Raw genomic sequence first — 27,385 nt, 5'->3', positions numbered from 1 at the left:
CTTTGACCCCTCTGCCTCTCACTCTAATGTTGCACTGATTTATAAAACCTTTTTTTTCATTGCTCCGCCCTCCTTTGATCTGGTAACTTCCTTTTTGAATGAATATTTAGATGATTTGACCTCTGGGTTGTTTTTGCCTATTCTGTAAGGTTGTTTGAAAAGACCATCCACAATAAAAAATAAAAAAAAGCTGCAACTTTTACAAAATTTCCAATTCCAGAGCAAAGTGACAATGTTGTGAGCTGAAATGCTCTGATTAATCCTGTAAAAGACAACTTTTAGAGAAAAAAAATCATAGAAGTTCAACAAATGTCAAAAAGTTTGCAGAATACAATCTGTTCGTAGTTTAATGTTGTAATAAGTCTGCTAAGTGTAGAGTTCTAGACACAGCTCCACAAACAGATTGCTTGTTTTTGTGGCTTTTGACGGACAAAAAGAGCTTTTTCCCTCATGCAAACTGCCAGTCCCTCCTTGCACAGCAAATAAAAAGCTGAAAGAGATGGGGGCTATTATTTACCAGTACAGAGAAACTCGCTTTGGTGTAAATGTAAGAAGGGACAAAGCAGCAGCAGCAAAATCCAAGAGACAGCAAGAGATCTAAAGACTGGTTCGAGAAAGAAGGCATCTGAAAAAACCATAGAATAAAGCCTCTGATGAAGAGAGATGGTATCACTACTCCATGGAGACATCAAAAGCCGGTTCGCAACCTTACATAGAGCAGAGAACTTGAGGAAACTTTGCAAGAGGAAGAAAAATCCGCAAGAACATGTTTCTATAAAAACCCTTCAAGTTTGTCAAGGATCTGTTCACTAAGGAAAAAAGTGGAACCCTGAAAATTCTAAGGCAGCAGCTGGAGGAGCATGTGGAAAAGGTTTACCATGACATAAAAATCCACAAACAGCTTGGTATCACACGTGACATCCCAATTATACAATCACCTGAATTCTAAATAGACTGACCCTCTAAAATAGAAGGAAGTAGAGAATACTGTAGGCGTGTAAGATCAGCATCATCCCCTGGGCTGAAAGGACTACCGTATAAGCTCTACAAGAATTCACCAGACATTCTAACAACTGTGGAGAAGATGGAGCGAACAATCACTTCTTACATGAAGAAATGGCTTGGGGTCCCACGCTGTCTGAAGAACATTGGTCTCTATGGTAAAGGAGTCCTTGAGTTGCCTTTCACAAGCCTCACCGAGAGTACAAGTGCTCTAAAGTGAGACTCCAGATGACCCTGGAGGTCTCCAGAGGCCAAACCATCAGCAATATGGCACCTCCCCTGAGAATGAAATGGAAACCATTAGATGCGGTGCAACATGCTACATTGCCATAAGGCACAACAATATTGTGAGGCATGTTCAACAGGGAAGAGGAGGCTTTGGCCTTACAGCAAGTAAACTAACCTGGCATAAGTCCTTAACATTAAAGAGGAGAAAATGGTGGTTAAGGAGGTATTCCGTCAGGAGGAAGCTGAAAGAAGTGGAAAGGCTGTCTCTCGTGACAAGCAGGGTCAATGGACGAGATGAGAAGGCCTGGAGAGGAGAACGCTCAGCTGGAAGTAGCTGTGGAAAATGGAAGCAAAATCAGCTTCATCATCAGAGCTACGTATGATGTGCTCCCAGCTCCCATCTCCAAATAACCTCCATCAATGGTATGGCAAGAATATTCACCTGTCCTCTCTGCCCAGCTCTAGCATCTCTCAAACACATTTTGATGTTAGGCAAAGTTTACACAAGGCTTTTACACCTGGAGGCACAACAAGGTTGAGATAGCGACCACCATCCTCAGGTCAGACTTGGTATTCTGGGCCCTCTCACAAGACTGTTTACATCATAGAGCTTACAGTCCCATGGGAGAACTTGGCTGGAGAGGCCTATGAGAGCAAGAAACTGTGCTTCACAGCACTTGCAGCAGACACTCAACAACGGGGATGGAACACAAAAGTCTATGGAGTCTATAGAACAGTGCATGGTCTCTTTCTGGCAGTTTCTGGCTAATGTAGGCCACAGGATGATCAACTCTCATTACCTGCTGGGATAAAACAACCCTCACATCACTGTTCCAACCCAGGTGTCATCACAGGCAGTGTTTGAGCGCAGCACTCATCAGGAGCACTGAACAACTCAAGAGGAAGCATGACAAATTGGTACAAACCAATGGAATCGGCAGTAGCCCATGGTTACATCCAGCATTGTAAAAAAGCGAGCAGTACCCAACTGGTACTGGTATCCACCAGGAGCTCGTCGACCCCAAGGACATAGGGTATGCATTAAACCGTGATAGTTCATTCAGTTCACAATAGTCTACACAAAAATGCAATGACCCATCCTTCTAAGCTACAAGAACAATTGGGCTGCTCCATGCGCTGTGGAACTGTTCAATTATAACCATTTGCTACATCGCCACTACTTCCTGTTAATGCTCAGGTAAACTATAAGGCAGAGAACCTATCGTTAACCCGTGGTGCATGTTTATTTTATGTTCAATGAACGTTGTACGTCCGGGTAGAGGGGAGGACACATTCGTAAATTTTGCCTGCAACTTATACACATCTGCTTTCTGTGATGGTGAGAGATGTTCATCAAGGGGAAGTGAAGCATGAGTCGTAGTTTTTGGTACCTCAGGTCCCAACTCATCTTTCCCTTTAATCGCTGACACAAGGAAAACAGGATCTGCCTTGCGCATTCATTCCAGGAGGTTGAGGTAGTAGATCTGTCGTGCTCCGCCTCTCACTCATAATCCACTTCACTCGCCGTGTGACCACAAAGGGCCCCTGCCACTAAGCAAGTAATTAAGAATTGGATGTAGCGAGTAATACAAACACCTTTTCTCCCGGTGTAAAGTGACAAAGCTCCGCCGCTCTGTCATACAGGCTCATCTGACGCTGTTGGGCCTGGAGCAGATTATCACGTGACGGGTCAGGTTAAACATGTATTGTATTTTATTTTTGCTGGAACTTGGACCTTCATCCCAGTTTTCTCTTAACAGGTCCAAGACCCTCCATGGTTTCTTGCTGTACAGCAGCTCAAAGGAAAAAAATTGGGGAGGCCTGGGGAACCTCCCTCACTGCAAATAACAGAGGGATAGGTCAGTGATCAGTCAGTGAATACATTTAACCCCCAGTAAGTCATATTTCCTGAAGTGTGTGGGATATGAACAATGTGCCCTGGTTAGTTAGAATTTCTTTTGTAATTCCAACCCGGTAAATGTCCTGAAACTGTGCCTGTGCCTCTTTGCAGAGATAGTGTGCAGTGGCACTGATTTGGAATATCTCGTTGCATAATCTACTAAGACTAAAAAAGCGATAACCCAGTGTGCTCCGGTGAAATAGCCCAATGAGGTCGTTTCCTGCCGCGGGCCCTAGCTTCGTCGGGGGTGCTGCTATCGGCTGCGGCGGCGTTGAGACATTCCTTCGTCTTCGTTGGAGATGTTCCAGCGCCACCATCGCCACAATTCTCCACTTTCCATCCGAGTCCTAGATTGTGTTGTGCTAATTTTTTTTTTACATTTGTTGAACTTCAATATTTTTAATTTTTTTAAAGTTGCCTTTTACAGGATTAAGCAGAGCATTTTAGCTCACAACATTTTCTCTTTTCTCTGGAATTGGAATTTGTGGATGGTTTTTTCAAAAACCTTACAGAATAAGCAAAAACAACCCAGAGGTCAAATCATCTAAATATTCATTCAAAAAGGAAGTTACCAGATCAAAGGAGGGCGTAGCAATAAGAAAAAAGGTTTTATAAATCAGTGCAACATTAGAGTGAGAGGCAGAGGGGTCAAAGATGGAAACCGTTGATGACGCTGAGTTCTGCTTTTCAAATCTTAACTCATCGTGCAGGAGGATCGTGCGTCCTCACTCAGTCTCTGTGCTGATTTATATCACCCTCTCCTCCATCTCTGTGATGACTGTGAACCTCAACCTTCTGGTCATCATCTCCATCTCACACTTCAGGTATTTAAATATTCTTTCACAGTGTTTAGGAGGTTCTGTTTTCATAAAATCTGATCTGACTTTTCTTTATCTCTCACTTTTCAGGAAGCTCCACACTCCCACCAACCTCCTCCTCCTCTCTCTGGCTATCTCAGATTTCTTTGTGGGCATCCTTATGATCTTCCAAATATCACTTATTGATGGTTGTTGGTTGTTTGGGGCACTGTTGTGTAGTGTGTATTATTATTTGGATTTTATCTTCACCTCAGCTTCAATAGGAACAATGGTTCTGCTCTCAGTGGATCGCTACGTGGCAGTGTGTGAACCTCTGCAGTATCCCACTAAAGTTACAGCAAACAGAGTGAAAGTATGTGTTTCTCTGTGCTGGATCATGTCTGTCATCTCTCACACTTTTCTTCTTAAAGATAACCTGGAACAACCAGGCCAGTACAGCACGTGCCTTGGGGAGTGTGTAGTAGTTATCAGTTATGTTGGTAGCATTGTAGAGATTATCCTGTCATTTATTGGACCTGTTATTGTCATCGTACTGATGTCTCTGAGGGTGTTTGTGGTGGCTTTGTCTCATGCTCATTCTATGCGTTCTCATGCTGCATCTGTGAGACCTGCACACGAGTCCCAATTCACCACAAAGAAATCTGAGCTTAAAGCTTTCAGCACAATCAGCGTTGTCATTGTGGTTTTCCTCCTGTGCACCTGTCCATATTTTTGTGTTTCTATTACTGGAGCAGACTCTGTTTTAAATGCTTCCACTTTGGCTTTTGTGATTTGTCTGTTTTACCTGAACTCCTTTTTCAACCCTCTGATCTATGCACTGTTTTACCCCTGGTTCAGAAAGTCCATCAAGCTCATTGTTACCTTTCAGATAATGAAGCCTGGCTCCAGTGATATTAACCTGCTGCACAGAGAGCGGAAACGCTGACAAAGCAGCCTTTGTTTTCCATCATCATGTTTAATTTGACAACAAAAAAAATTAATGTGTCATCAAATCAAATGTTGCTACAGGAGAAACACACTGACTCCTTAAGTTTGTCAAGGGCATAATGTACCATATTTATTTTCTAATTTAGGCTGTTTACAGTCAGGCCCCTAATGCTTTAAACAATTACAAAATTTCCAGCATTTTGTATGCCAAAATAAATAATTTTTATTTGTTAGTGCAGTAAAGTTTAAACCAATGATTGTTTAATTCTAAACCAGGTTAATGTTGCTCATTTCTATGTGTCCTTCACTGATTATCAGTGTTTGTTCCTGATTTTTGAGAGCTGCTGTCCAGCTTGTTTTCAGTGTTTCTCAGCTTTAACACACCTGAATGTATTGAGCAGAACTTTAGATGTTCAGCTGAACTGTTTAGGTGAATGCACTTTAGATGTATTTATGTTGGAGCAGAGGGTCATCAAGAACATGCAGAACAGTCACCCTCAGGAACCAGGAATGAGTCAACCTGGTTCTAAAAGTCCAGAGTAAATCAGAAATGCTGCCTGGCTCTTTTTTAAAGGTGTGTTTGATTCCTGGTGGTGATGTACGGAGCCTATATGTTAAATATAACATCACTGTCTCTTTATTAGACCTGATTGTGATTAATGAGTTGATTGTCTTGTGTTTTTATTTATCAACCTGCGCACTGTAACGCTGTTTGTAGCTCTGAGCTTATTCTCACATTGGTCTCTAAATAAACGTTGCTTCATGAAACCTTGTCCAGCAGAGTTTTTATCTTATTTAACAATGGAATGAACAGGGAAAAGACAGAGGACAGTTTGTAATAAATCCTGAAGCTCCAATATTTACAGATATAAAGCTTTTCCTTGTTTAATGATTAAAAACCTAACATTATCTTAACATTTTGGGTTGAACTAAAATAAAAATGGTAAATGTGATGCTGAGCAGTGAAGCAGTAGCTGTCCTCACATGTGGTCGAACAATGCTCATCTTTGCTCTGTAAGCCATGACTATAGTTTGATAGTGCATCACATCCCATCAGCCATGTAGCATTCAACACATACATACACCACTAAATATGACAATAATAAACAACATAAAACAGTGAATATATGGAGTACCCATTTCATTTTTGTTCATGTCAATATTTTTACTCGGTAACAGATGCAAATTAAAATGTAGTGAAATAAAATACTTCCAAAAAAACTCAACTCAAGTAAAAGTAAACAAAAGTTGTGCTCCTGTGCTTTTGGTATTGCTGTTATGAACCTACCATTAATGGAGGTCCCGTTGAAAGTATAGGAATTAATCTGATCAGGCCATTTCACCAGATCACATGGGTATATCGCTTTGTATTATTCTTAGTAGATTATGCAACCCGATATCCTAAAACAGTGCCGCTGCACACCATCTCTGCAAACATAAAATAAATCTCTGGTCTTTGGAGAGAGCAGACGTGTTTTTCATTCGCTCCGATAACACGACCTTGGCTACAGCTGGCTACAGCTGAACAGCCTGAAAAATTGGCCCAAGACTGAAGGAAAATGGTGAAAAAACCGCAGGGAAGCCCTTCAGAACCCAATTCGGGTTTGGAAGAGGTCAAGGAGATGATATGCGAGGGTCTACGAAACCTATCTGCCGAGATAAAGTCGTTGGAAAAGACGCTGGAAAACTCACTGGAAAACCTACAAAGCGAAGCAAAGGTACTGAAAGAAAAGAATGAAAGAAATGCTGAAGAGATCAAATTGTTGAACGCCAGGATTGAACAGCTGGAACAAAAGGAAAGAGAGAAAGATGTCATCATCACAGGCCTAAAGATAAAACCCAGTAGTTACGCGAGTGACAAAGAAACAAAATCGATTGAACAACAGGTCATTGACTACCTGGAGTCGAAGGACATTGTCCTGAACCCTGACAACATCAACTCCTGCCATCTCCTGCCAAAGAAAAATGATAACAGAGCTGTAAAAATCACCTTCACGAATATGAAATTCAAAGGAGAACAACTGAAGCAAGGAAATAAACTCAAGGGAACGAAGGTGTACATCAATGAAAACCTGACGAAACAAAATGCAAGCATTGCATGGAAGGCACGCCAAATAAAAAAAGGAGGACAAATTGTGAGGACGTGGACAAGGAACTGCAAAATTTACATCACACCACTCGGAGAAGAGAACGGAAAACCAATCCTCATCAAAACGATGGAAGACTTGGGAAAATACGAAGGATCCACCTAAACAACAACATTACTGATGGTAATCATGGATATGGACCCAGATCAATATAAACACTGGAAACAAAACTCATACTGTGATTATTTTACGGAGACTGAATTAATTGTGGAAACCAAGAGTAAAAAAGGTCTGTCATTTATTCATTTCAATTGCTAGGTGGTGGGGTGATTAAGGATTACATCAAATTTAAATTCAAAGTGTTTATTGTCATAAATGCAGTTAGAAACACGTTTTCCTGTACAATGAAATTACTACCTTGCTTATGAACTAAGATATAATACAATGAAATTACTACCTTGCTTGTGAACTAGGATATAATAATGTGTTTATACAAGTTGGATCTGACAGTGGAGAATACAACACTGCCAATAGAGCTGACAACAGCTGGATTAGCCTTGATGTAGAGAAAAAAACAAGCTGCAAACTTGTGTGTCCAAAAGAGACATTCCCCAGTGGTGGCATTATGGATGAAAAGGGAAAAACCTTCCAAACACCTTCGAAAGAGGAACTATTCTTGAACTGGAGGAATGCTAACAACGTCTGGCAGGGAACAAGGCCAACACGAACAACGATAGAGAGGAGGAGGAATAAAAACAAGACAACACTGACTACAGATGTGAATACACAAAAAAGGACTGTTCAGAACAACTCTAAGAATGTTTGACCAGAGAGACACGTAAACCCATGTAAATTTGCGATGGTAAAACAGGGGACGGGACCCAGATAAGCAAACTGCTTCTCTCGTCTCCTTTTTCGGCATGTACAAAAAAAAAAAAAATGTAAAAAAAAAAAAAAAAAGTGAATGTAACCATGTCGGAAATAAACTGAATAAATAAAATAAAAATAAAAGGAGTGTGGCTCAGGCACTGTTTCATGTCATCTCCAGGGTTGGAATTTTGAAAAAAATTCTAACCAACCAGGGCACGTTGTTCATGTCGGGTGCACTAAAAGAACTGTACAGACTACTAGGGGTTAAATCTATTCAAACTATTGTGTATCACCCAAAGACCGATGGGCTTGTGGAGCATTTGAATAAGACTTTGAAAAACATGATCATGTTCATTAGTGATGATGAACATAATTGGGATCACTAGCTTGACCCTCTGTTATTTGCAGTGAGGGTGTTTACCCAGGTCTCCTCCAGGAAAAGTTCCGCGAGGGAGCTGCTCAAATGCACTACGTGTCTTCCTTAAAGATTTAAAGTACCCCAAAACACTTTGGGGTTCTCCTTCAAGGAAGACTTGAGGGGAACTTTCTCCCTCGTGGACTAAGTCTCCCCCTCAGGGACTTCCACGAAGGGGTACTCTTTATTCCATGTGGGATACATTTGAACGATAGATGCAACTTCGGACAAAAGATGGCCAATTGGGCTCATTTTGGGTTAGCCCCGCTCCCGGGCCCACCCCTCCACGAGGGAGGTATTTTTCTTAAAGGGCACTTCTTCCGATTGGCCTGATCGGGGGCCATTTTGAGTTGATTATTGTAAAGTAAGGGTGAGATGTGAAGTTGCAGTTGTGCTTATTGTGTTGTGTAATCAAGCCAGTCTGGTGATAAGCATGAAGCTTAGGTATAATGATGGTGGCTGTGGACAGAGGGTAGGAGTGAGTGGTAATACCTAAAACAGGTATTTAGGATCAACGTGTCTAAAGTTAAGCCCACTGCGAGTTTTATCCCACAGTCCAAGGCATGCCAGTGCATCATAGACCAATGTATGTGCAAGAACCACCACTGCAAACCCAAGCGCTGTCCCGGACCCGAAGATGCAGCCAGGCTAGAAGAAAAAGCGGGGTCCAGGGAGCCCAGCCAACCCCCCCATGGCCTAACAGCCCTCTAGACGCCCCTAAGAGCCCAAGAGCGCCCCCGGGGACCGGGAACCCCCAAAGGTGAGCCCCCACCACAGCCCATGAACTGGCCACAGTCCAGCAGGACTGCACAGCCCCAGACAGCGAAAGGACAACAGCCCAGTCCCCGCCGCCACCGGACAGCGCGCCCCCCACTGGCGCGTGAGCGACCAGCGGCCTGCACCACGAGAAGGAGGCACTCCAACGGCACACACCCGGTGCGGAACAGCAGCCTCCAGTCAAGGGTGCACCGGACCGACCCACCGGTCCGCAGATAGCAGGACAGACCTACCAGGCGGCCGACAGTGACTGCAACCACTGGAACATCTCGCGCCACCCCCCCAGCAAATAGAAACCCTAACCCTAACCCTCATTCTTGCTCCGATCCCATCAAATGAAAGATCCAAGGAAAGGTCTCGTCACGTCAAGTACAGCCGTGGTAGAACCAACGCTCTGGCACCCTGCCCTGGGGAGCTAGAATCCCCCAAAGGTTGGGGGTTCTTGGACCATGAAATGAAATGTCACAGAGACAAGTAAAAGGTACAGTTGGAAAGGCCTAGCAGCGGTTTACAACATATGTGGACATCAGGTTCCTCTCTCAAGTTCTCCGAAATTCTCCAAAAACACCCCCATTAGGTCTTGAATCCTTAGAGGATCCTGGATTTAGGGCCCCAGGTTCACAACTTGGGCAGTTTTCATCCGATTTGCACAAATGAGACCTCTTTGGAAAGATCTTGTCCAGGCAAGTCCAGAACAGGTAGCTGCCTGCGTTTGACCACTAGAGCCCACCAATCCACTTTTTGAAGCATTCTAACTTGAGTACCCTAAATGACGGACTACATTGGGGCATCTTTGGAAAGCCCCTGGGGGGTTGTACAACATATTGAGGCCCTGTCCCTCTTGAACCTTCCCGGGCCTATCTTTGCAATGCAAGGGTGCATAGCACCAAGGGTCCTCATTCCCAAAAGTACAAGGTGAGACAAATCCAATAATGTCTTTAGTTTTGTTCTAGCACCTTCGTGTCTGTAGCGAGGACCAGCTTCCTCCCCTCCCCCATCCAATAGTTAAACAGCTGATTGCGACACAAGATCTGTAGCTAACCCCCTTTGACTTTGGAATTACACCACAAAACTCAGATTACTAACTCAGCCCCCACCCCCGATGAATTGAGTGAATTTTGAGCCTTGTAGTATAAGCCATACTCAGCCATAGCCTGACTACTCGGGCCCACTCGGATGGTCACGCGGAGAGGACGCTGGCGCTGACTATTTGCCGCTTATCTGCAAAATCCGTCCTCCCCTGACATTTTTATCAGAATGCCCATGATGATGATGACTTACCTGTCAGGTCAGAGCTGACACGACCCAGGCGGCCCCCTCCGGTCATGTGCCCCGAGCCCTTGTGCCATCGTGGGTTCGCTACTGGCTACTGTTGTTGGCCGCTGCTCTGGTGGTGGATGATCCAGCCGGGCTCTATAACCCTAACCCAACGGATTTCAATACGTGGAGTTGCATTGCTGTGGAGTCTGGGGATTATCGCCGCCTGCATGGCCGCCGTCATCAGTCTCTGCTCGCCGGCTTTATGGCTAACCGCTAGCGCCGGTGTTTCTCCGCACATCGTGAGGTCCGAAGGCCTAGCGCGGATCTGGGGGCTCTTCAACACCCAAGCTCCACTGCAATTGGGTCTGCATTACAGGCCTCGCTACATCCACCGGGGATCCGGCCGCCGGTTCACTGTGAACAGACACGGCGGTTGCGGCTCCATTGCGTCCCTCTGGTCTCCAGCACGTCCCGTCGCACAGCTGTCACGTCATCACCAGCTACGTCATCAGAACGCCGCCGCCCCAGGTACAGTTAACAGAAAACCCGGAGTGGATTTCACTCTCCTCCGCTCACTAAAAAAACTGGACTCAAAAACACATCTCACACTACAACAACTAAACGTTCAGTCTCTGTCAAATAAATCCGGACTTATGTATGACCACATCTTAGATAAAGACATAGACATTACGTGCCTCTCTGAGACCTGGCAACAGCCTGGGGTCTACTCAGTCCTCAATGAGGCATGCCCCCCTGGGTACTCGTACCTGGAAAAGGCCCGCACAACCGGACGTGGTGGGGGGCTTGCTGTAATATTCTGCGAAAATATTCACCTTTCTCCTCTGCCTGTGCCCAATGTCACTTCATTTGAAAGCTTGGTCCTTCAATGCAAACATCCCCTCTCAGCAACTATAGCCCTCATTTATCGCCCCCCCAAATCACAACCAATCTTCATCTCAGACATACATGATTTTCTCATCTCCCTATGCACATCACACAAAAACATCCTGGTTATTGGGGATTTCAATATACACATGGACTCTCACTCCTCCCGACAATCAAAGTCCCCTTATCATCCCATCTCACCAAACCAAAACAGCAGATGACTTACTGGAACACCAAGAGCATTGACTCCACCTCCTTCACCCAGCACCTTCAGCTTCTTTCACCCTCTCTGTACTCATCAGTCAGCGATCTTATAGCCTACTACAACGACAACCTCAGCTCCATCCTGGACATTCATGCCCCACAAAAAACCCGGACTGTCACTTTCACCCGTTCAGCTCCCTAGTTCACAGACAAACTCAGGGCCATGAAAAGGTTGGGCCACGTCCTGGAGCGTGCCAGCAAAACATCTAGCCTGACGGTGCATAAGTTGGCATACCGGGAACATTAACACACATACGCAAAAGCCCTCTCCACCGCCAGGTCTGAACACTATTCAACAGTCATCAATAACAACCCAGGAAACTCAAAAAAACTATTTTCCACTGTCAGCCATCTCCTCAAACCACAGATCCCATCACATCACAAACCTACAGCAATAAACTGCAACATTTTCCTTGATAGTTTTACATCCAAAATTGACAATATCCGCTCATCTCTCGCACCTCTTCAAAATTCCGTCCATGACATCCCGACCACACCCGTTAAACAACATCTCACACACTTCATACCCACAACGCAGCAGGAGGTCGAGAAGATTGTCTGCACCTCAAAATCATCCACCTGCTCCCTGGATCCCATTCCCTCTCCTCTGCTCAAAAGTCACAACCAAGTCATTAGCCCCCTCATAACCAAAATCATCAATCTCTCCCTGAAAACTGGCAACGTCCCACTTTCCCTCAAAACAGCTTGTGACAGGGCGGCATGAGCAGGAGGCGGTGAGTAATGAGAAAAAAGACCAGGGAGGCCGTCTTAGTGGTCCACTTCCTTTTTTTTTGGGCATTTATTTTTTGATGCGAAAATACAATAAAGTGCACAGTGCAAAACAAAGGTGCATCAAAGGACTGACAGGTCTCCTCCAGCAGCAGAACCTAGAGTGAGGGCATCAGGCGCCTTAAATACCCTCCCACTAAACTGGATAAAACCATAAAGCTAAGCAGGTGTAGAAAATAACATTAGCTTCTAAAACCACATTCAAATCCTCCAATAAAACCCATAGCCATAATATAAACAAAGAAAAACCCCACTACAATAAACTCCCAACCAAAATCACCTAACTGAATCAAAACTACATCCTAAAACCGGTTAAAACCTATTCAGCCACCCCCAAGCTTTTTCGCCCCTTGGTCCAGCCTGGAATGCTTTTCAGCGGCGTCTGTTTCCCTGGGGAATCTTTTGGCCAGACACCGCCACCCTGGACACAAGAGGAAACGTAAGTAGCTTGCACCCACACAGATACACATTCACCCACCCAAACATTCACCGCATGCACGCAACACCTAACGCATCAACTAATTCTTAAAACATGGCACATAGTATTGCACAATCCCAAATATCCTGTTGCCTCCGCAGGACCGGCCGCCATTACCGGAGGCGACGCATCCCGACCGGACCCACGGGCAACAACAACAAATCTTTTCAATAAACAATTTAAAACTGACCAACGTGTGCAATACTTTTATTTGTGCAAATTAGCGTGTTTCAAGTGCAGTGTGCATAAAAGTGCTAGTGAATATAAAAGTGCTGTGTGTGTAAAGTGCAAGTGCACGTAACGAACGTCCTGTTCGTTACACAGCTTTAATCAAACCACTCCTGAAAAAACCTTCTCTTGACCCTGAAAACTTATCAAATTACCGTCCCATCTCCAACCTCCCATTCATATCCAAAATCCTGGAAAAAGTAGTCTCCTCTCAGCTCCACAATCACCTCAAAACTAACAGCCTACATGAAAAATTCCAATCTGGTTTCCGCCCCTCCCACAGTACAGAAACAGCACTCATCAGAGTCACAAATGACCTGCTGATGACCTCTGACTCCGGTTCCACATCCCTCATTCTTCTCGACCTCTCTGCTGCCTTTGACACCATCGACCACAACATCCTTCTCCACCGTCTCCAGCACATTGGCCTTTCTGACACGTCCTTCACTGGTTCCGTTCCTACCTCACTGACAGGACCGAGTACGTGGTCCTGAAGAATGCTAAATCCCGCCCCAAAACTGTCACCTGTGGGGTCCCCCAGGGCTCCGTGCTCGGCCCCACCCTCTTCACTATTTACATGCTTCCCCTCGGGTGTGTCGTCGGCAGGCACGGAATTAACTTCCACTGCTATGCTGACGACACACAACTCTAACTCAAGGTCTCCCCCTCTGGGTCCCCCTCTGCCACCCTCACTCGTCTCAGCTCCTGCCTGGAGGAGATAAACGCATGGATGAGACAAAACTTCTTGCAGCTGAATAGCTCAAAAACAGAAGCCATCCAAATTGGTACCCCTCAACAACTCCGTGCCTCCCCCATCGCCTCAGTTTCAATTTTTGGCCACAGCATTCCCCTCTCTCCCACCTTTACCAACCTTGGGGTGAAGTTTGACCCCCACCTCTCCTTCGACAACCATGTCACCCACATATGCAAAACCTCTTTCTTTCACCTCCGTAACATCTCAAAACTCCGTCCTTTCCTCTCCCTTTCGGCTGCAGAGAGGCTCGTCCATGCGTTTGTCTCCTCCAGGTTGGACTACTGTAACGCACTCCTCATCGGGATCCCTGGCAGGAACATCCAAAAACTCCAGTATGTCCAAAACAGCGCTGCCAGGGTCCTGATGAGGGTGCGGAAATACGACCATATCACCCCCATACTCCGCACTCTCCACTGGCTTCCCATCTCCGCCCGCATAGAGTACAAGGTCCTCCTACACACCCACCACTGTCTGCACGGTGATGCCCCCTCCTACCTCACTGACCTCCTCACACCACACACCTCAACCAGGACCCGGTCAGGCCAACAGCACCGTCTGCTCACGCCCAGGACGCGGCTCATGACAATGGGGGACAGGGCTTTCGAAGCTGCCGCTCCTCGTCTGTGGAACGCCCTTCCTGACCACCTTAGGTCTCCACACGGTGGATGCTTTTAAAAAAGGATGAAAGACCTTCCTTTTTAAAAAAGCCTATAGCTAATTTTAACTTGTCCTGCTTTTATTGTTGTATTGTATTGTATTTTTATCCTGTTTTACTATGTAGCACTTTGATATTTTATTTGAAATGTAAAGTGCATTGTAAATAAAATTTATTATTATTATTATTATTATTATAAGCCAATTTTGAATTATGAAAATTTCTGCTCAGTGTGGAGGAGGGGCAGTTCAGTTTCCATTTGGAGGCATGTCTTCCGATTAAGATGAAATTTGGGCAGTGGAGTCTAAAGCCAATTTCAAGAATGCCTGCCTTCAAAAATAAAGGTTGCCACGAGGACGGGGCTTTTGAGGTCCCCCTCATGGAATCACCTCTGTCAACTTGCATGACCTTTACTTGACTTGCATTGGGCCGCTTTTAGGTAGCCTTTATGGAAGTCTTCCACATGGGAGACTTTTGAGGTCCCCCTCGTGGAAGGACCTTTATCAACTAGCATGACCTTCAGATCCTGCTTATGGATGTTTTCCACGAGGGTGACCTAAACCAGCGTGAACCTGTATTTCCTGAGATACCTGTTCAGAGCACGTAGATCCAGGATAGGGCAAATACCGCTCCCCTCCCACTTGGGGACTGGAATAAAACCTGCTCTGAAACAGTCCAGGAGAGACAACAGAAATTGCTCATTTGTTTAACAGTGGCAAAATTTCCTCCTGTAAAAAAACGGGCTGACTCTCCCTGAGCCCGTGAGTGTATTATACCGGTTGAAACGAGGAGGAACAGCGGCAAACTGCAGCCTGTATCCTTTCAATATTGTCCGTAACACTGCAAGCGCGGCTGACTTCTGGCATCTGAGGGAGAGGGCGGGCATATGCTGCAGTCCGTCATCCATGAGAGGCTCAATCCATGGTGCGGTGGCACCCTTTTTTGGTGGAACGGCAACATCAGTGTGATGACAGAGGCCCTGCTGCTTCCGAGCCAGGAGGGGCCCAAGGCCGCCTACCGGAGGGGAACAGCGGGTGCCGTCACCGCGCTGCTTATTGTGACAAGTTCTGCTTTTATTTGCTGCGCTATTGGCTCGGGGCAACAGCTGTACACACTTTATTCTTTTTAATAAATCTTGTGTGTGTGCGTGCTTGTGGACATGGCCAAAGCAGCAGGACAGGGGACGGCTAGCCGGGCAGTTGCACGTTTGCACATGTCAAGCATGTCCAAGCCAGGGAGAGGAGAAGCTGGTGTGCTTCCCTCTTCTCCCTCACAAGAAGCAGCAGAGGCAGCAGACTGTGCAGCCAGAGCCGGAATCATGAAGACGTCATCCTCATCTTCCTCTTCTGTGATGAGGAGTTCAGAGGCGGCATCTTTATCCTCCCCAAAGTCCAGCTCGAGGACGTCATCCTTGTGCAGAGGGACAGCGGACAGGTCGAGCTGGGAGCCCCAGCTGGTATCTGGTACCGCCGTGGCGGCCCCCGCCTCCTCTCTTGTTGTAACGGCAGCGCCATGTGAAGGGAGAAGACCTGGTGTGTGTCTTTGCCTGATATCTTATTGCCGCATTGGTAGAGTCGGGCAACAGAGTCTCTGAACCCTCTGGTGTGAGGAACTTTGGCCTCCATCTCTCACGAGTGTGGGCAGGGAGACGAGGCTGCTAGCTAGCGCAAACACGTGGCAGCTAGCTGGCGTGCTAATCGAAAAGAAAACCAAACAGGCCCGACAGTCATGGTGGGGCGTCTAGGCAGTCAAACCGAGCTATTAACTGGTGTGTTAATTGTCAGGAAGCTTGACAGCCATGGTGGGGCATCGAGGGCAGTGCGAAACTGAGAGTGGATGCAAGATAAGCACTGGTCAGTATGAAACAAGCTTCCTACCAGCAACGCCTGGCAACGAAGGCTAGAAAAGATGCATTTGCGGACAGTTGGGCCACTAGTGGATGTGAGATATGCTTCGAGTGAGAAGAGGTGTTTGAATGGTGTAGTACCGTCAGCCTGCGCTATTTATGGTAGGTGGGAGTACCTGCGGCGGACAGATACTTTTCAATAGCAAATCAGAATTAGTGTAATGAGATAGGGCTTCTGAGATATGACGCAGAGGCATATATCCCACAGTGAAACATCTCACTCATATTACTCAGAGAACCGGGTTATGTAAATAACCTATAGTTTTCTTTACTTGTTTAAACACCTGCTGACACTGCTCCGTTCACTGGACCGGATCTGAGGCACCTTTGCAAGTAAGGTCGGTTTGGGGGACAGTCTGGTCAGCAAAGTTTGGAATGTACTTCTGCCATATCCAAGAACCCCTAATGTCTTTTTTGGACTGGGGCCGTGGACAGACCACAATCACTTCTGAGGTCTGCAGCAGGGATGTGCATCCCATAGTGAGACATCAAACAAAGATTAAGAAAGAAAACTACTACCTCAATGTCCTGATATTAAGGCGGGAGGCAAGTGCCGTGTTGGGTGCATTAAGACAGGTGGGGCTCACAGCCAACCCAAAGAAGTGTGCGGTACGGTGTCTGGGGTACCACTTGGGTTGTGGACAGACTTTAAGTAGATAAAACTACCGCAGCGATTGCGGCCTGTCCACGGCCCCAAACCAAAAAAAGACATTGGGGGTTCTTGGGTATGGCAGAAATACATTCAAAACTTTGCTTATCAGACTGCCCCCCTAACCCATACGCGCAAAGGTGCCTCAAATCCGGTCCACTGGACGGAGCAATGCCAGCAGGCATTTAAACAGGTAAAGAAAACTCTCTGTGGTGAACCACTTCTTGACACACCTGATTTCTCTCTGACTTTTATCTTACAAACACATGGGTCGAACAGAGGTGTGGGGGTTGATTTGTCTCAGGAGGTAACGGGAGTCAATCGTCCAGTGGCCTACATCAGACAAAAACTGTCGGAAAAGAAAGTAAGTACAGCACAGTTAAAAACAAGAGTGTCTTGCAATTCGGTGGGCGATCAATGGCCTGCGCTACTACCTCCTGGGAATGCCCTTTGACCACTGTTTGGACCATGCACTGCTCCACCATTTGAACGACACAAATTAGCAGATCAATCTGTAGTATCTGGCTTTACATTCTTTTAAGTTTAGAGTGATCCATAGACCAGGGTTTCAGATGGTTCTGGCTGACTTTCTCACTTAATCGCGGTTGAGAATTTGGTTGACCAGATGATGCTCTACTACACACCGCCACATGTGTAGTTAACAGGTTAGAGATGATCTGTGGAGAAATGTAGGTCAGGGAGGGACTGGCAGTCTGCACAAAACTCCTGCGGAGGAGACACAGGATGCAGTTCTCAGAGCTCAATAAAGTGGAATGGCTTGTTTTGCCCAAAAAAAGCCACAAAAACAAGCAGTCTTGCTACAACATTAAACTACTAACAGACGTAGTTCTGCAAACATTTTTACATTTGTTGAACTTCTATAATTTTTTTCCCCTAAAAGTCGTGTGTTGAGCAGAGCATTTCAGGTCACTTTTCTCTGGAATTGGAATTTGTCTTAAAGTTGCGTTTTAAATGTGGATGGCCTTTTCAAACAAATTCAAACAGATTAAGCAAAAACAACCCAGAGGTCAAATCATCTAAATATTCATTCAAAAAGGAAGTTACCAGATCAAAGGAGGGCGGAGCAATAAGAGAAAAGGTTTTATAAATCAGTGCAACATTAGAGTGAGAGGCAGAGGGGTCAAAGATGGCAACCGTTGACGACGCTGAGTTCTGCTTTTCAAATCTTAACTCATCGTGCAGGAGGATCGTGCGTCCTCACTCAGTCTCTGTGCTGATTTATATCACCCTCTCCTCCATCTCTGTGATGACTGTGAACCTCAACCTGCTGGTCATCATCTCCATCTCACACTTCAGGTATTTAAATATTCTTTCACAGTGTTTAGGAGGTTCTGTTTTCATAAAATCTGATCTGACTTTTCTTTATCTCTCACTTTTCAGGAAGCTCCACACTCCCACCAACCTCCTCCTCCTCTCTCTGGCTATCTCAGATTTCTTCGTGGGCATCCTTATGATCTTCCAAATATCACTTATTGATGGTTGTTGGTTGTTTGGGGCGCTGTTGTGTTTTGTGTATTATTATTTGGAATATATCTTCACCTCAGCTTCAATAGGAACAATGGTTCTGCTCTCAGTGGATCGCTACGTGGCAGTGTGTGAACCTCTGCAGTATCCCACTAAAGTCACAGCAAACAGAGTGAAAGTATGTGTTTCTCTGTGCTGGATCATTTCTGTTTTCTATCAATTTTACCTTTTTAAAGATAACCTGGAACAACCAGGCCAGTACAGCACGTGCCTTGGGGAGTGTGTAGTAGTTGTCAGTTATGTTGGTAGCATTGTAGATGTTATCCTGTCATTTATTGGACCTGTTATTGTCATCGTACTGATGTCTCTGAGGGTGTTTGTGGTGGCTTTGTCTCATGCTCATTCTATGCGTTCTCATGTTGCATCTGTGAGACCTGCACACGAGTCCCAATTCACCACAAAGAAATCTGAGCTTAAAGCTTTCAGCACAATCAGCGTTGTCATTGTGGTTTTTCTCCTGTGCACCTGTCCATATTTTTGTGTTTCTATGACTGGAGCAGACTCTGTTTTAAATGCTTCCACTTTGGCTTTTGTGATGTGTCTGTTTTACCTGAACTCCTTTTTCAACCCTCTGATCTATGCACTGTTTTACCCCTGGTTCAGAAAGTCCATCAAGCTCATTGGTACCTTTCAGATAATGAAGCCTGGCTCCAGTGATATTAACCTGCTGCACAGAGAGCGGAAACGCTGACAAAGCAGCCCCTAATGCTTTGAACAATAACACAATTTCCAGCATTTATCAGTACAGTAAAGTTTAAACCAATGATTGTTTAATTCTAACCCTAATCCTAACATTTTGTTTTTCTTTTTCATCAATTTTCTTTTTTTTATAAATTAATTTTCAAACAACAAAAAACACTAACATACACAAGTCCATGGCAACAAGAACACTACATGATGAAACGCAATCTGCACTCAAACAAAAATGTAACTTCAAGAAAAGATGACTTTTGATTGCACTGTCCCACATATTGGTGGTGCTCTCCTTTGCACCATGTGTCTGTGCCGTGGAGAGCTCTAGGTAAGCAATGTCAATACATGTCATGACCCACTGTCAGTGAGACAGAGAGTGAGGGGCTTCCACCTTGTGGCGACCATCATTTTGGCAGCTGTAAGTCCTGCCTAAAGGACTCTTTGTTTCACCCTGTTTAGTCCGAGGGTTAAATATCTATGTTAAATATAATATCACTGTCTCTTTATTAGACCTGATTGTGTTTAATGAGTTGATTGTCTTCATGTCCCTATAATAACTGACATCTCTGTGTTTTTGACAATATTTGGAGATTATTATTGTATTTCAGTCTTTATGTAAATGTTCTATCAGCCTGCGCACTGTAACGCTGTTTGTAGCTCTGAGCTTTTTCTCACATTGGTCTCTAAATAAACGTTGCTTCATGAAACCTTGTCCAGCAGAGTTTTCATCTTATTTAACAATGGAATTAACAGGGAAAAGACAAAGGACAGTTTGTAATAAATCCTGAAGATCAAATATTTACAGATGTAAAGCTTTTCCTCCTTTAATGATTAAAAACCTAACATTATCTTAACATTTTGGGTTGAATTCAAATAAAAATGGTAAATGTGAAGCTGAGCAGGTAAAGCAGCAGCTGTCTTCACATGTGATTGAACAATGCTCATCTTTGCTCTGTAAGCCATGACTTTAGTTTGATAGTGCATCACATCCCAAACAGCCACGTAGCATTCAACACATACATACACCACTAAATATGACAATAATAAACAACATTTTTACTCAGTGACAGATGCAAATTAAAATGTAGAGAAAACTTCCAAAAAAAATTAACTGAAGTAAAATTATAATTTTTTTTATGAAAACTAAAAATTGACTAAATTACAGCAACACAAGTAAATGTAATATGTAACTTTTACTACAAAATAGCACTATTATGATCTATAATAGGTAAGATATTAGTTTATATTATAGTGGTGTCAATCTAATTTATTAGTGACTTTGTAATTTATTAATCTCAATTAATCTAAATAAATGTTGAAACATTATTTGACACAAGTGAACAATAAACAATCTTAAACAGTTAAATATTGTTTATTATTTCCATTACTGAGTGATAACATAATGTGTAATATGAATAAAAATATTTTGATTGCATTGTTCACAAAGCACTAATATAAATTTAATCAAACTATATTTATGATTTTCTGGAATTTCTGTAAACTTTCTAAAACAAGTGTGTTTTTGTTTATAAAAACATAAATAAATAAAAAACAGAGGTTAGTACAGAACATTCAATGAACAGTGCATGAAATAAACTATAGCATATTTGCAGGATGGATCAAAATGTACAGACTTATAGGATCCTTAAGAAACACAGAAAAAAGTCTCTTGAAACCATATTTGAAAACACACAGAAGTCTTTTAATCCAATTTAATAGATTCATCATTTTAGCTTCTAGCTCCAAGAGGAATCATCACAGAGGCCTGAAACCTGTGCACATCACTGAAGAACTGATGACAAGTCAATAGGTCTTAATCGTATTTCCATATCTCACACAGTGTGGGCGTGGCTAGACTTCAACTCTGGTCGAGAACGCCATTTTAATCCCTGAAACAGTAAATATGTAATATGATATCTCTGCTGAATCTGGTCTTATCGATCTGAAACTTCACACAATTTATCACTAACACATACAATAAAAATAACTGTAGACAGTGCCAAAAAAAACACATGAAAAGCATTAATAACTAATTTTTACTGTTACTGAATCAAGTTTATTTTATATCTGATAATGAGTTACTGTACATAAAGCTACGATTGATAAATATCTCTGATTTATTATAATTACACCAGATCAGGCTGATGACGTGTACTTTTTAATTGGTCTATTCCTTAAATGGAGTGGTTAGCATTAGCTCTGAGTCTGAGCCTAGTCTGTGTGTTGGTGGATTAGCTTAGTTTAGTTAGCTTTACTTACCAGTTCATAATTGTTCTCTGTCACCGTGTTGGTGGGAACTTTGGGAGGATCTGGAGGAGGAACTTGACTGGTTCCCTTTGTTGGAGGGTTGTCTGGACCTTCAGCAAGTAACGGTCAATGACGTACTGCAGCACAGCAGCTTCAGGTAAGTATGGGGGGTGGATCGTTTCTAAATTCATACACACCAGTCTAACACACGTATACCTGTCTAAGTTTCACTAAACTTACCTAATGTCAGTAGTTAGGTGTAGTGGCAGGTGTGGTGTGAGTGAAGCTATAGTGATCAGGTGACCTTCACGATGTAGCGCCGTCTGCGTGACATGTAAACACTTAATTGTTAGGCATGCAGGCGTGTCAGTAAAGCCTGGTTTAAGGTTCAGCGTCAGGACCTACACGGGGGTATGCCGTCAACGTGACACGGAGGCTGGCCCTTAGGTGAAGGGAACGCCTCACTATGCAATTGGCCGCCCTGCCGCTGGGGGGTGTGGCTGTGTGTTGTTACAAATAAGCAAAAGGTGAGTGTAAAAAGAAAAGTGATTTACTGCGTTGGGTCGGACAGATGATGTCCAGGCCTAAGCCAGGGCAGTGGTGAGTCTGGTAGAAAGGATCAGACTGAGCGGCTGGAGGACACAACCAGTACTGACTGCACATGGAACACGATTCCTCTGCACAGGATAATAAAGACTATGGGAACCTGCCTCAACCTTGAGCGACCATAGTATAAATGATGCAAGTCTGGTGCTGATCCTGGGCTTTGGTTTTTCCATATCATAAAAGTCATTCTGGAGGTGGTGAGATTAGAGAATGAACTCTGTAAACCGTGACCTGTTCTTACAATGCTTCTTCCCTTTTTATTCAGAGTGACCTTAAGGTCCTATGAAATCTGTGGTGAAAAACTATGGTCAAGTGAAGACTTTCCTATAGTTTAGTAACTTTAATCTGCAACTCTACACCCTCAACCCTGTGAGAGACCAAGTACCAGAAGATTTGTGGTGAAGCTACACAACCTGTTTCTGTGTTTGTCTGTGTGAATCCGATCCACAAACCACAATGTTCTATATTTAGCCCTCGCTTTGGACAAAAATGACAAAATCTACAGAAAAAGTCAATTATACTCATTTTATTTTTTTAAATTCCATTAAAGCTGCAATAGGTGAATAAGGGCCCAAAGCATTACATCATCTTTACAATGAAACATAAAGAATTTAAGTGCAAACATTTAGATTAGCAATAAACACAATGAACCAGTTCACCCACCCACATCCCCTCCAATGTGGCCATGATAAAAGCTACTGCAACATTCATACGTTCATCTGTAGTCACGTCTCGTGTGGTTGGTTTGGACTCTTTTACAGTCAGACATTCATTCATTCATTTTCAGACCCACTGATCAGGGTCGCGGGGGTCTGCCGGTGTCAATCTCTGGCTCTCATTGGGCGCTGGGCGGGGGTACACCAGTCCATTACAGGGCAACACAGACCACTCACTCTCATTCACTCCTATGGGCCGGAGTACCTGGAGGAAGCCCACGCAGCACGGGGAGAACATGCAAACTCCACACAGAAAGGACCCAGGTGTCCACCCCAGGGCTTGAACCCAGAACCTTCTTGCTGTGAGGCAGACGTACTAACCACTACCCACAGTCGTTTGTTTTTTACGTCTATAAAACCCAGACTTCCATAAAACTAGCGAGAAATATATTTTGATAACATTGTAATGCAAAGGGTCAACACACAATTGTGCGAAATTACCAGATTTTGAATAGAATAAAAAGACTTTACTTTATTGTTATATATTTTCGGGTACACGCACGAAATTAGTTCTTTGCATTTAACCCCTCCCTGAGGAGCAGCCATGGTTAAGCTTCATATAAGGAAGTGATCAATGTCCCACAGTGACGGAGCAGAAAGATTAGAACCAATGACCCTCTGATTACAAGCCCACTTCCTTAACCACTGAAAAAAACTTCCTCTAAATGTTTTGGGGTGAAGTTGGTTCGATAATGATGGATGTCCTGTGATGACAAATGTCTGGTATTAATATTTAAATAGGGCTGGGCTATCATGGTGATATAGAAAATTCCAATATTACCTATATCGATATATATATATATATATATATATATATACATATATTACATCTTATTTTGATCATTCTCAAAGGGGTCGCCATAATGAACAATTCAAAATGGCGTCCACCCAAAAACAGGTTTTTTCAGTTCCTAGCCAACCAAAAGTCACATTATTAGAATTAAAAACACATTTCTAAGGTTCTGGACCTAAATATCTAAATATGATGCTTATTTGACAGAAACCTTGACTGGCCCATATGGCCACCTGTTAATATTTAATATTGAAAATGTACAATCAAAAATGTCTTTATCTTACAACATAGACACTTGACATCCCACATCAAGTTATCTGTAATTAATCAACCAAAACTCCTGTTTTTTAATCTTCCTGTGTTTGCATCAACAAATTTAACCCTGAACTGTTTTTCTGGTTGAACGTCATTTGATTTAAAATGATCAACATTTATATCGTTTATCGCTGTTTGGAGGAAATATACTGAGATATGTGTTTTTGTCTATGTCGCCCAGCCCTATGTTTAATAATCAATATGTGTCATCAGGCCTGATGACACATATTGTTCTGATAAAGGTTGGAATGAGGAACAAGGTGAAACTGAAGCGTAAATCAAGGCAGGTTCTGTTTCTCACGGGTCGGCTCAGTGAACCAGGAGAGGAGGCGGGACCAACTGCAGGTGGAGGCCACGCAGCTCAGAGAACGGAGGGACGTCCTCGTATCCCAGCAACTGACGAGTGAACGCCTCCCAGCTCAGAGCCAACTCCAGCCGGCTGTAGATACTGGGATACTGCCAGTCCGCCCAGCGCACCCAGTCTGCTGCCTTCTTCACCACCTCCCACCTCTCCACCCTGCTACAAAATAAAAGCCTTTTACACTTCAGAATAAAACAACCACACGCAGTTAATCAACCTTTAAACCTTTGACTCTTTACTACGTCTACTGACCATACAGACTGTTAAACTACAGACTGTTAAACCACAGACTGTTAAACTACAGACTGTTGAACCACAGACTGTTAAACTACAGACTGTTAAACCACAGACTGTTAAACTACAGACTGTTGAACCACAGACTGTTAAACTACAGACTGTTGAACCACAGACTGTTAAACTACAGACTGTTAAACCACAGACTGTTAAACTACAGACTGTTGAACCACAGACTGTTGAACCACAGACTGTTAAACCACAGACTGTTAAACTACAGACTGTTAAACTACAGACTGTTAAACCACAGACTGTTAAACCACAGACTGTTAAACTACAGACTGTAAACGTAGGGGTCCCTGACCCAGATTTTGATCCCCTACAAGTGTTTGTTGAACTATTTTGGCTCTAGTCCCCCTTTCTCTTATTTCTGAATCCAAGTCCCCCCTTTGTTTGACTATAATAATAATAACAATAATTATGTAACCATTATTGATCACCGTATAAAATTCTTCCCTGCATTTTTACCCATTTTCCCTGAGGGGTACCAGTGGGGTGCCAAACTACAGGGACTTGCTCAGCATCCCACAGTGATGGGTCAGACTTGAACTAAATAAACAGTATTTAGTCCAATGGCTCCCAACCTTTTTTGGATCGTGACCCCTGTTCCATATCAATAATCTCTGGTGACCCCAAAATACACTTTTTCAGAATTAGTTTTTAATCATGTTTGATCTCAGATTTGTATTTATTTTTAATGCATTTTAGTTGAACTAAATTCACAAAGTGAAAGTATAGAAATATAGTTGTTTAAGATTGTCTTTTGTTTTAATAATAATTAAAAAAAAATCTATTTTCATTTTACAGGAATTTCAGGTCACTTTTTAAGCATCTGTATTTTGTGACATGTGTCATAAATCAACTTATTTTGTTAAGTAAATCTGTGGGTCTTATATTTTAGGTGTGATTAAAGCTCTACTGTGTTCAAACAATAAACAATAATCACCTCTAATATAAACAGTGTGCGTCACAAAAATACATCTATTAAATAAAACAATAGAAAAATATTAAATGAATTTTTTTTTTTTGTGGGGGGGCGCATCCATAACAGTCCCAATATTACTGCAGGTCCTACATAATAATAATAATAATAATAATAATAATAACTCTTTGCACAGGAACAGCTGGAGAATGGAGAACAATGGAATCAACACCTGTTTGTGTGTCTCTGGTTATATTAATGGTTACATGATGTTTTTTAATTCAGAATTAGTTATTCCTAATTACATTATTCAAAATGAAAGTGTTCTGGTTCGTGTTTACATGAAAAGGTTTATTCACCTTTATTAAATTCCTCTTTAGGTTGGAAAGGTTCTGATTATACAGGAGAACGTGACATATCACTAATATTGGGAAAAACACAACAAACCTTTTCTTTTCAGGTACAACATAGAAAACCACATGATAAGAACTGTAGTCACTTTTATTTTGAAAGTAGTTTTGAAGCAGCAGCTTGACAATAACATTTCAGCTGAGCAGGAGAAGATGATAGAAGACGTACTTTGGTCAACCAAAGCCAGCTGTTAATAGAACATCTGTTCTACCTCCAATATACAAGACGTTGAGTGAAAAATGACTTTATAATGATCCACGTGTCATTAGTGAAGCCGATGTCCATGTGTAATAAGTCTGTCCTTGTGTTTATTCTTCTGTCCATCCACTCTACATTATATCCATGTCTTTTAAGGTTCTTATTAAATAAATAGTATCAGCTCTAGACCAGGCGGCCATCTTGGATTGTGTCGTCACCAGCGTGTAATTGCGGCAAGTCGCGCATGTTCAGAACGACCGGAATTAACTTAAAGCGGAATAAGACAAAATCATTTAATTCAGAATTCAAATCAGAATAAACCAGCCACTTAATTCAGATTAAACTTTAATAATAAGAATTATTAGGAAGTGTTTACAAGGTCAGTTTAAAAAATTCACTTTTAATCTGTTTTAAAGGGGACATATCATGGTTTTAAATCCTTCCTTTTTACATATAAATCATACAGTTGTGTCTATATAAAGTGTTACTGCAATGTTTGGGTCTGAATTCCTCATTATTATAGCTCCACCCCTTTTCTACCCCTTTTCTGATGTGCTTCTGAGAGCAACTCGTTTTGGTGCTGTCTCTTTAAATGCAAATGAGACACTCCATACCCCGCCCCCTCTTCAGGTGACACTCGGTTCAACTCCACCCTGCTCGGCCATTTTTGTAGTTTGATAGTAGAGATACGGCTATGTAGCGGAGCATAAACTTTTTATTCACACGTTATTTACACAATGTCAACAACGTTAGACTTGTCCATCCAGCCTTACATGTTCCAGCCAGAGTCTGACCCAGTGGAGCGAGATGAAAATGAAGATGATGAACCTGCAGAACCCTAACAAGTGAGCTAACACAAGCACCGAGCTAACGCTAGCGCCAAGCTAACGTCACGAAATGCATTTTAATACAGTCTTTTCAAAGACAAAAACGTCAAAATGAAATGACTAATGAAAACTTTAGACTTAAATTAAATCACGTAGGCCATATCATCAAGGATCTAAAACGAGCACACAGCGCTAACATATGAAGACGGTGCTAATGCTAATGCTAACAAAACAATGACAGGGACGTCTTATCATCACTTTTTAGCGTTATTTACAGCTTACCGAAGTGCTCTGTTCATCGTCTCCAAAGATAGAAGGAATTGAACCCTCAATCAGACAAAGTCTTTCTGTAAATCCTTCTTTATACTGGTGGAGGTTGATGAAGCAGTCATCATTGAAGTGCTTCACACACACAAAAATGACCTTATCCACAGATGTGGGTACATTTCTATAAAAAATAAAACTCAACCAGACACTTTGAAAAGGTTCTGATGCTGGGAGACGGTGTAATGAAGCGTGTGGGTTACTACATCCAACAACCCAACATTTTGACTTATCCTCTCGT

At 43.1% G+C, this 27,385-nt stretch overlaps 3 protein-coding genes across 8 annotated transcripts in view; 2 read left to right on the top strand and 1 right to left on the bottom strand.

Moving 5' to 3' along the window:
- Positions 1-3,784: 3,784 nt before the first annotated feature.
- On the top strand, positions 3,785-4,873 carry LOC114455058 (trace amine-associated receptor 13c-like). Its single transcript, XM_028436065.1, has 2 exons — positions 3,785-3,954; positions 4,039-4,873. The coding sequence occupies exons 1-2, from the start codon at positions 3,785-3,787 to the stop codon at positions 4,871-4,873; spliced, it is 1,005 nt and encodes a 334-aa protein (XP_028291866.1).
- Positions 4,874-18,039: 13,166 nt separating this feature from the next.
- LOC114455057 (trace amine-associated receptor 13c-like) lies at positions 18,040-19,128 on the top strand. The gene is made up of 2 exons (XM_028436064.1): positions 18,040-18,209; positions 18,294-19,128. Exons 1-2 carry the CDS (start codon positions 18,040-18,042, stop codon positions 19,126-19,128), a joined length of 1,005 nt encoding a protein of 334 aa, XP_028291865.1.
- Positions 19,129-22,887: 3,759 nt separating this feature from the next.
- parp4 (poly (ADP-ribose) polymerase family, member 4) overlaps positions 22,888-27,385 on the bottom strand; it is a 41,910-nt gene continuing 37,412 nt past the window's right edge. For 5 of the 6 annotated variants that reach the window (XM_028435453.1, XM_028435458.1, XM_028435455.1 and 2 more), the window contains exon 36: positions 22,888-24,327. In XM_028435453.1, the coding sequence (XP_028291254.1) occupies positions 24,117-24,327 (211 nt within the window). In that variant the 3' untranslated portion in view covers positions 22,888-24,116. The remainder of the gene's footprint in view (positions 24,328-27,385) is intronic. The other variant, XM_028435459.1, reaches the window with a different exon arrangement.

This window comes from Gouania willdenowi, chromosome 21, assembly GCF_900634775.1.
Source record: "Gouania willdenowi chromosome 21, fGouWil2.1, whole genome shotgun sequence".
Lineage (NCBI taxonomy): Eukaryota > Metazoa > Chordata > Actinopteri > Blenniiformes > Gobiesocidae > Gouania > Gouania willdenowi.
This window is presented reverse-complemented; position numbering and strand designations above follow the sequence as displayed.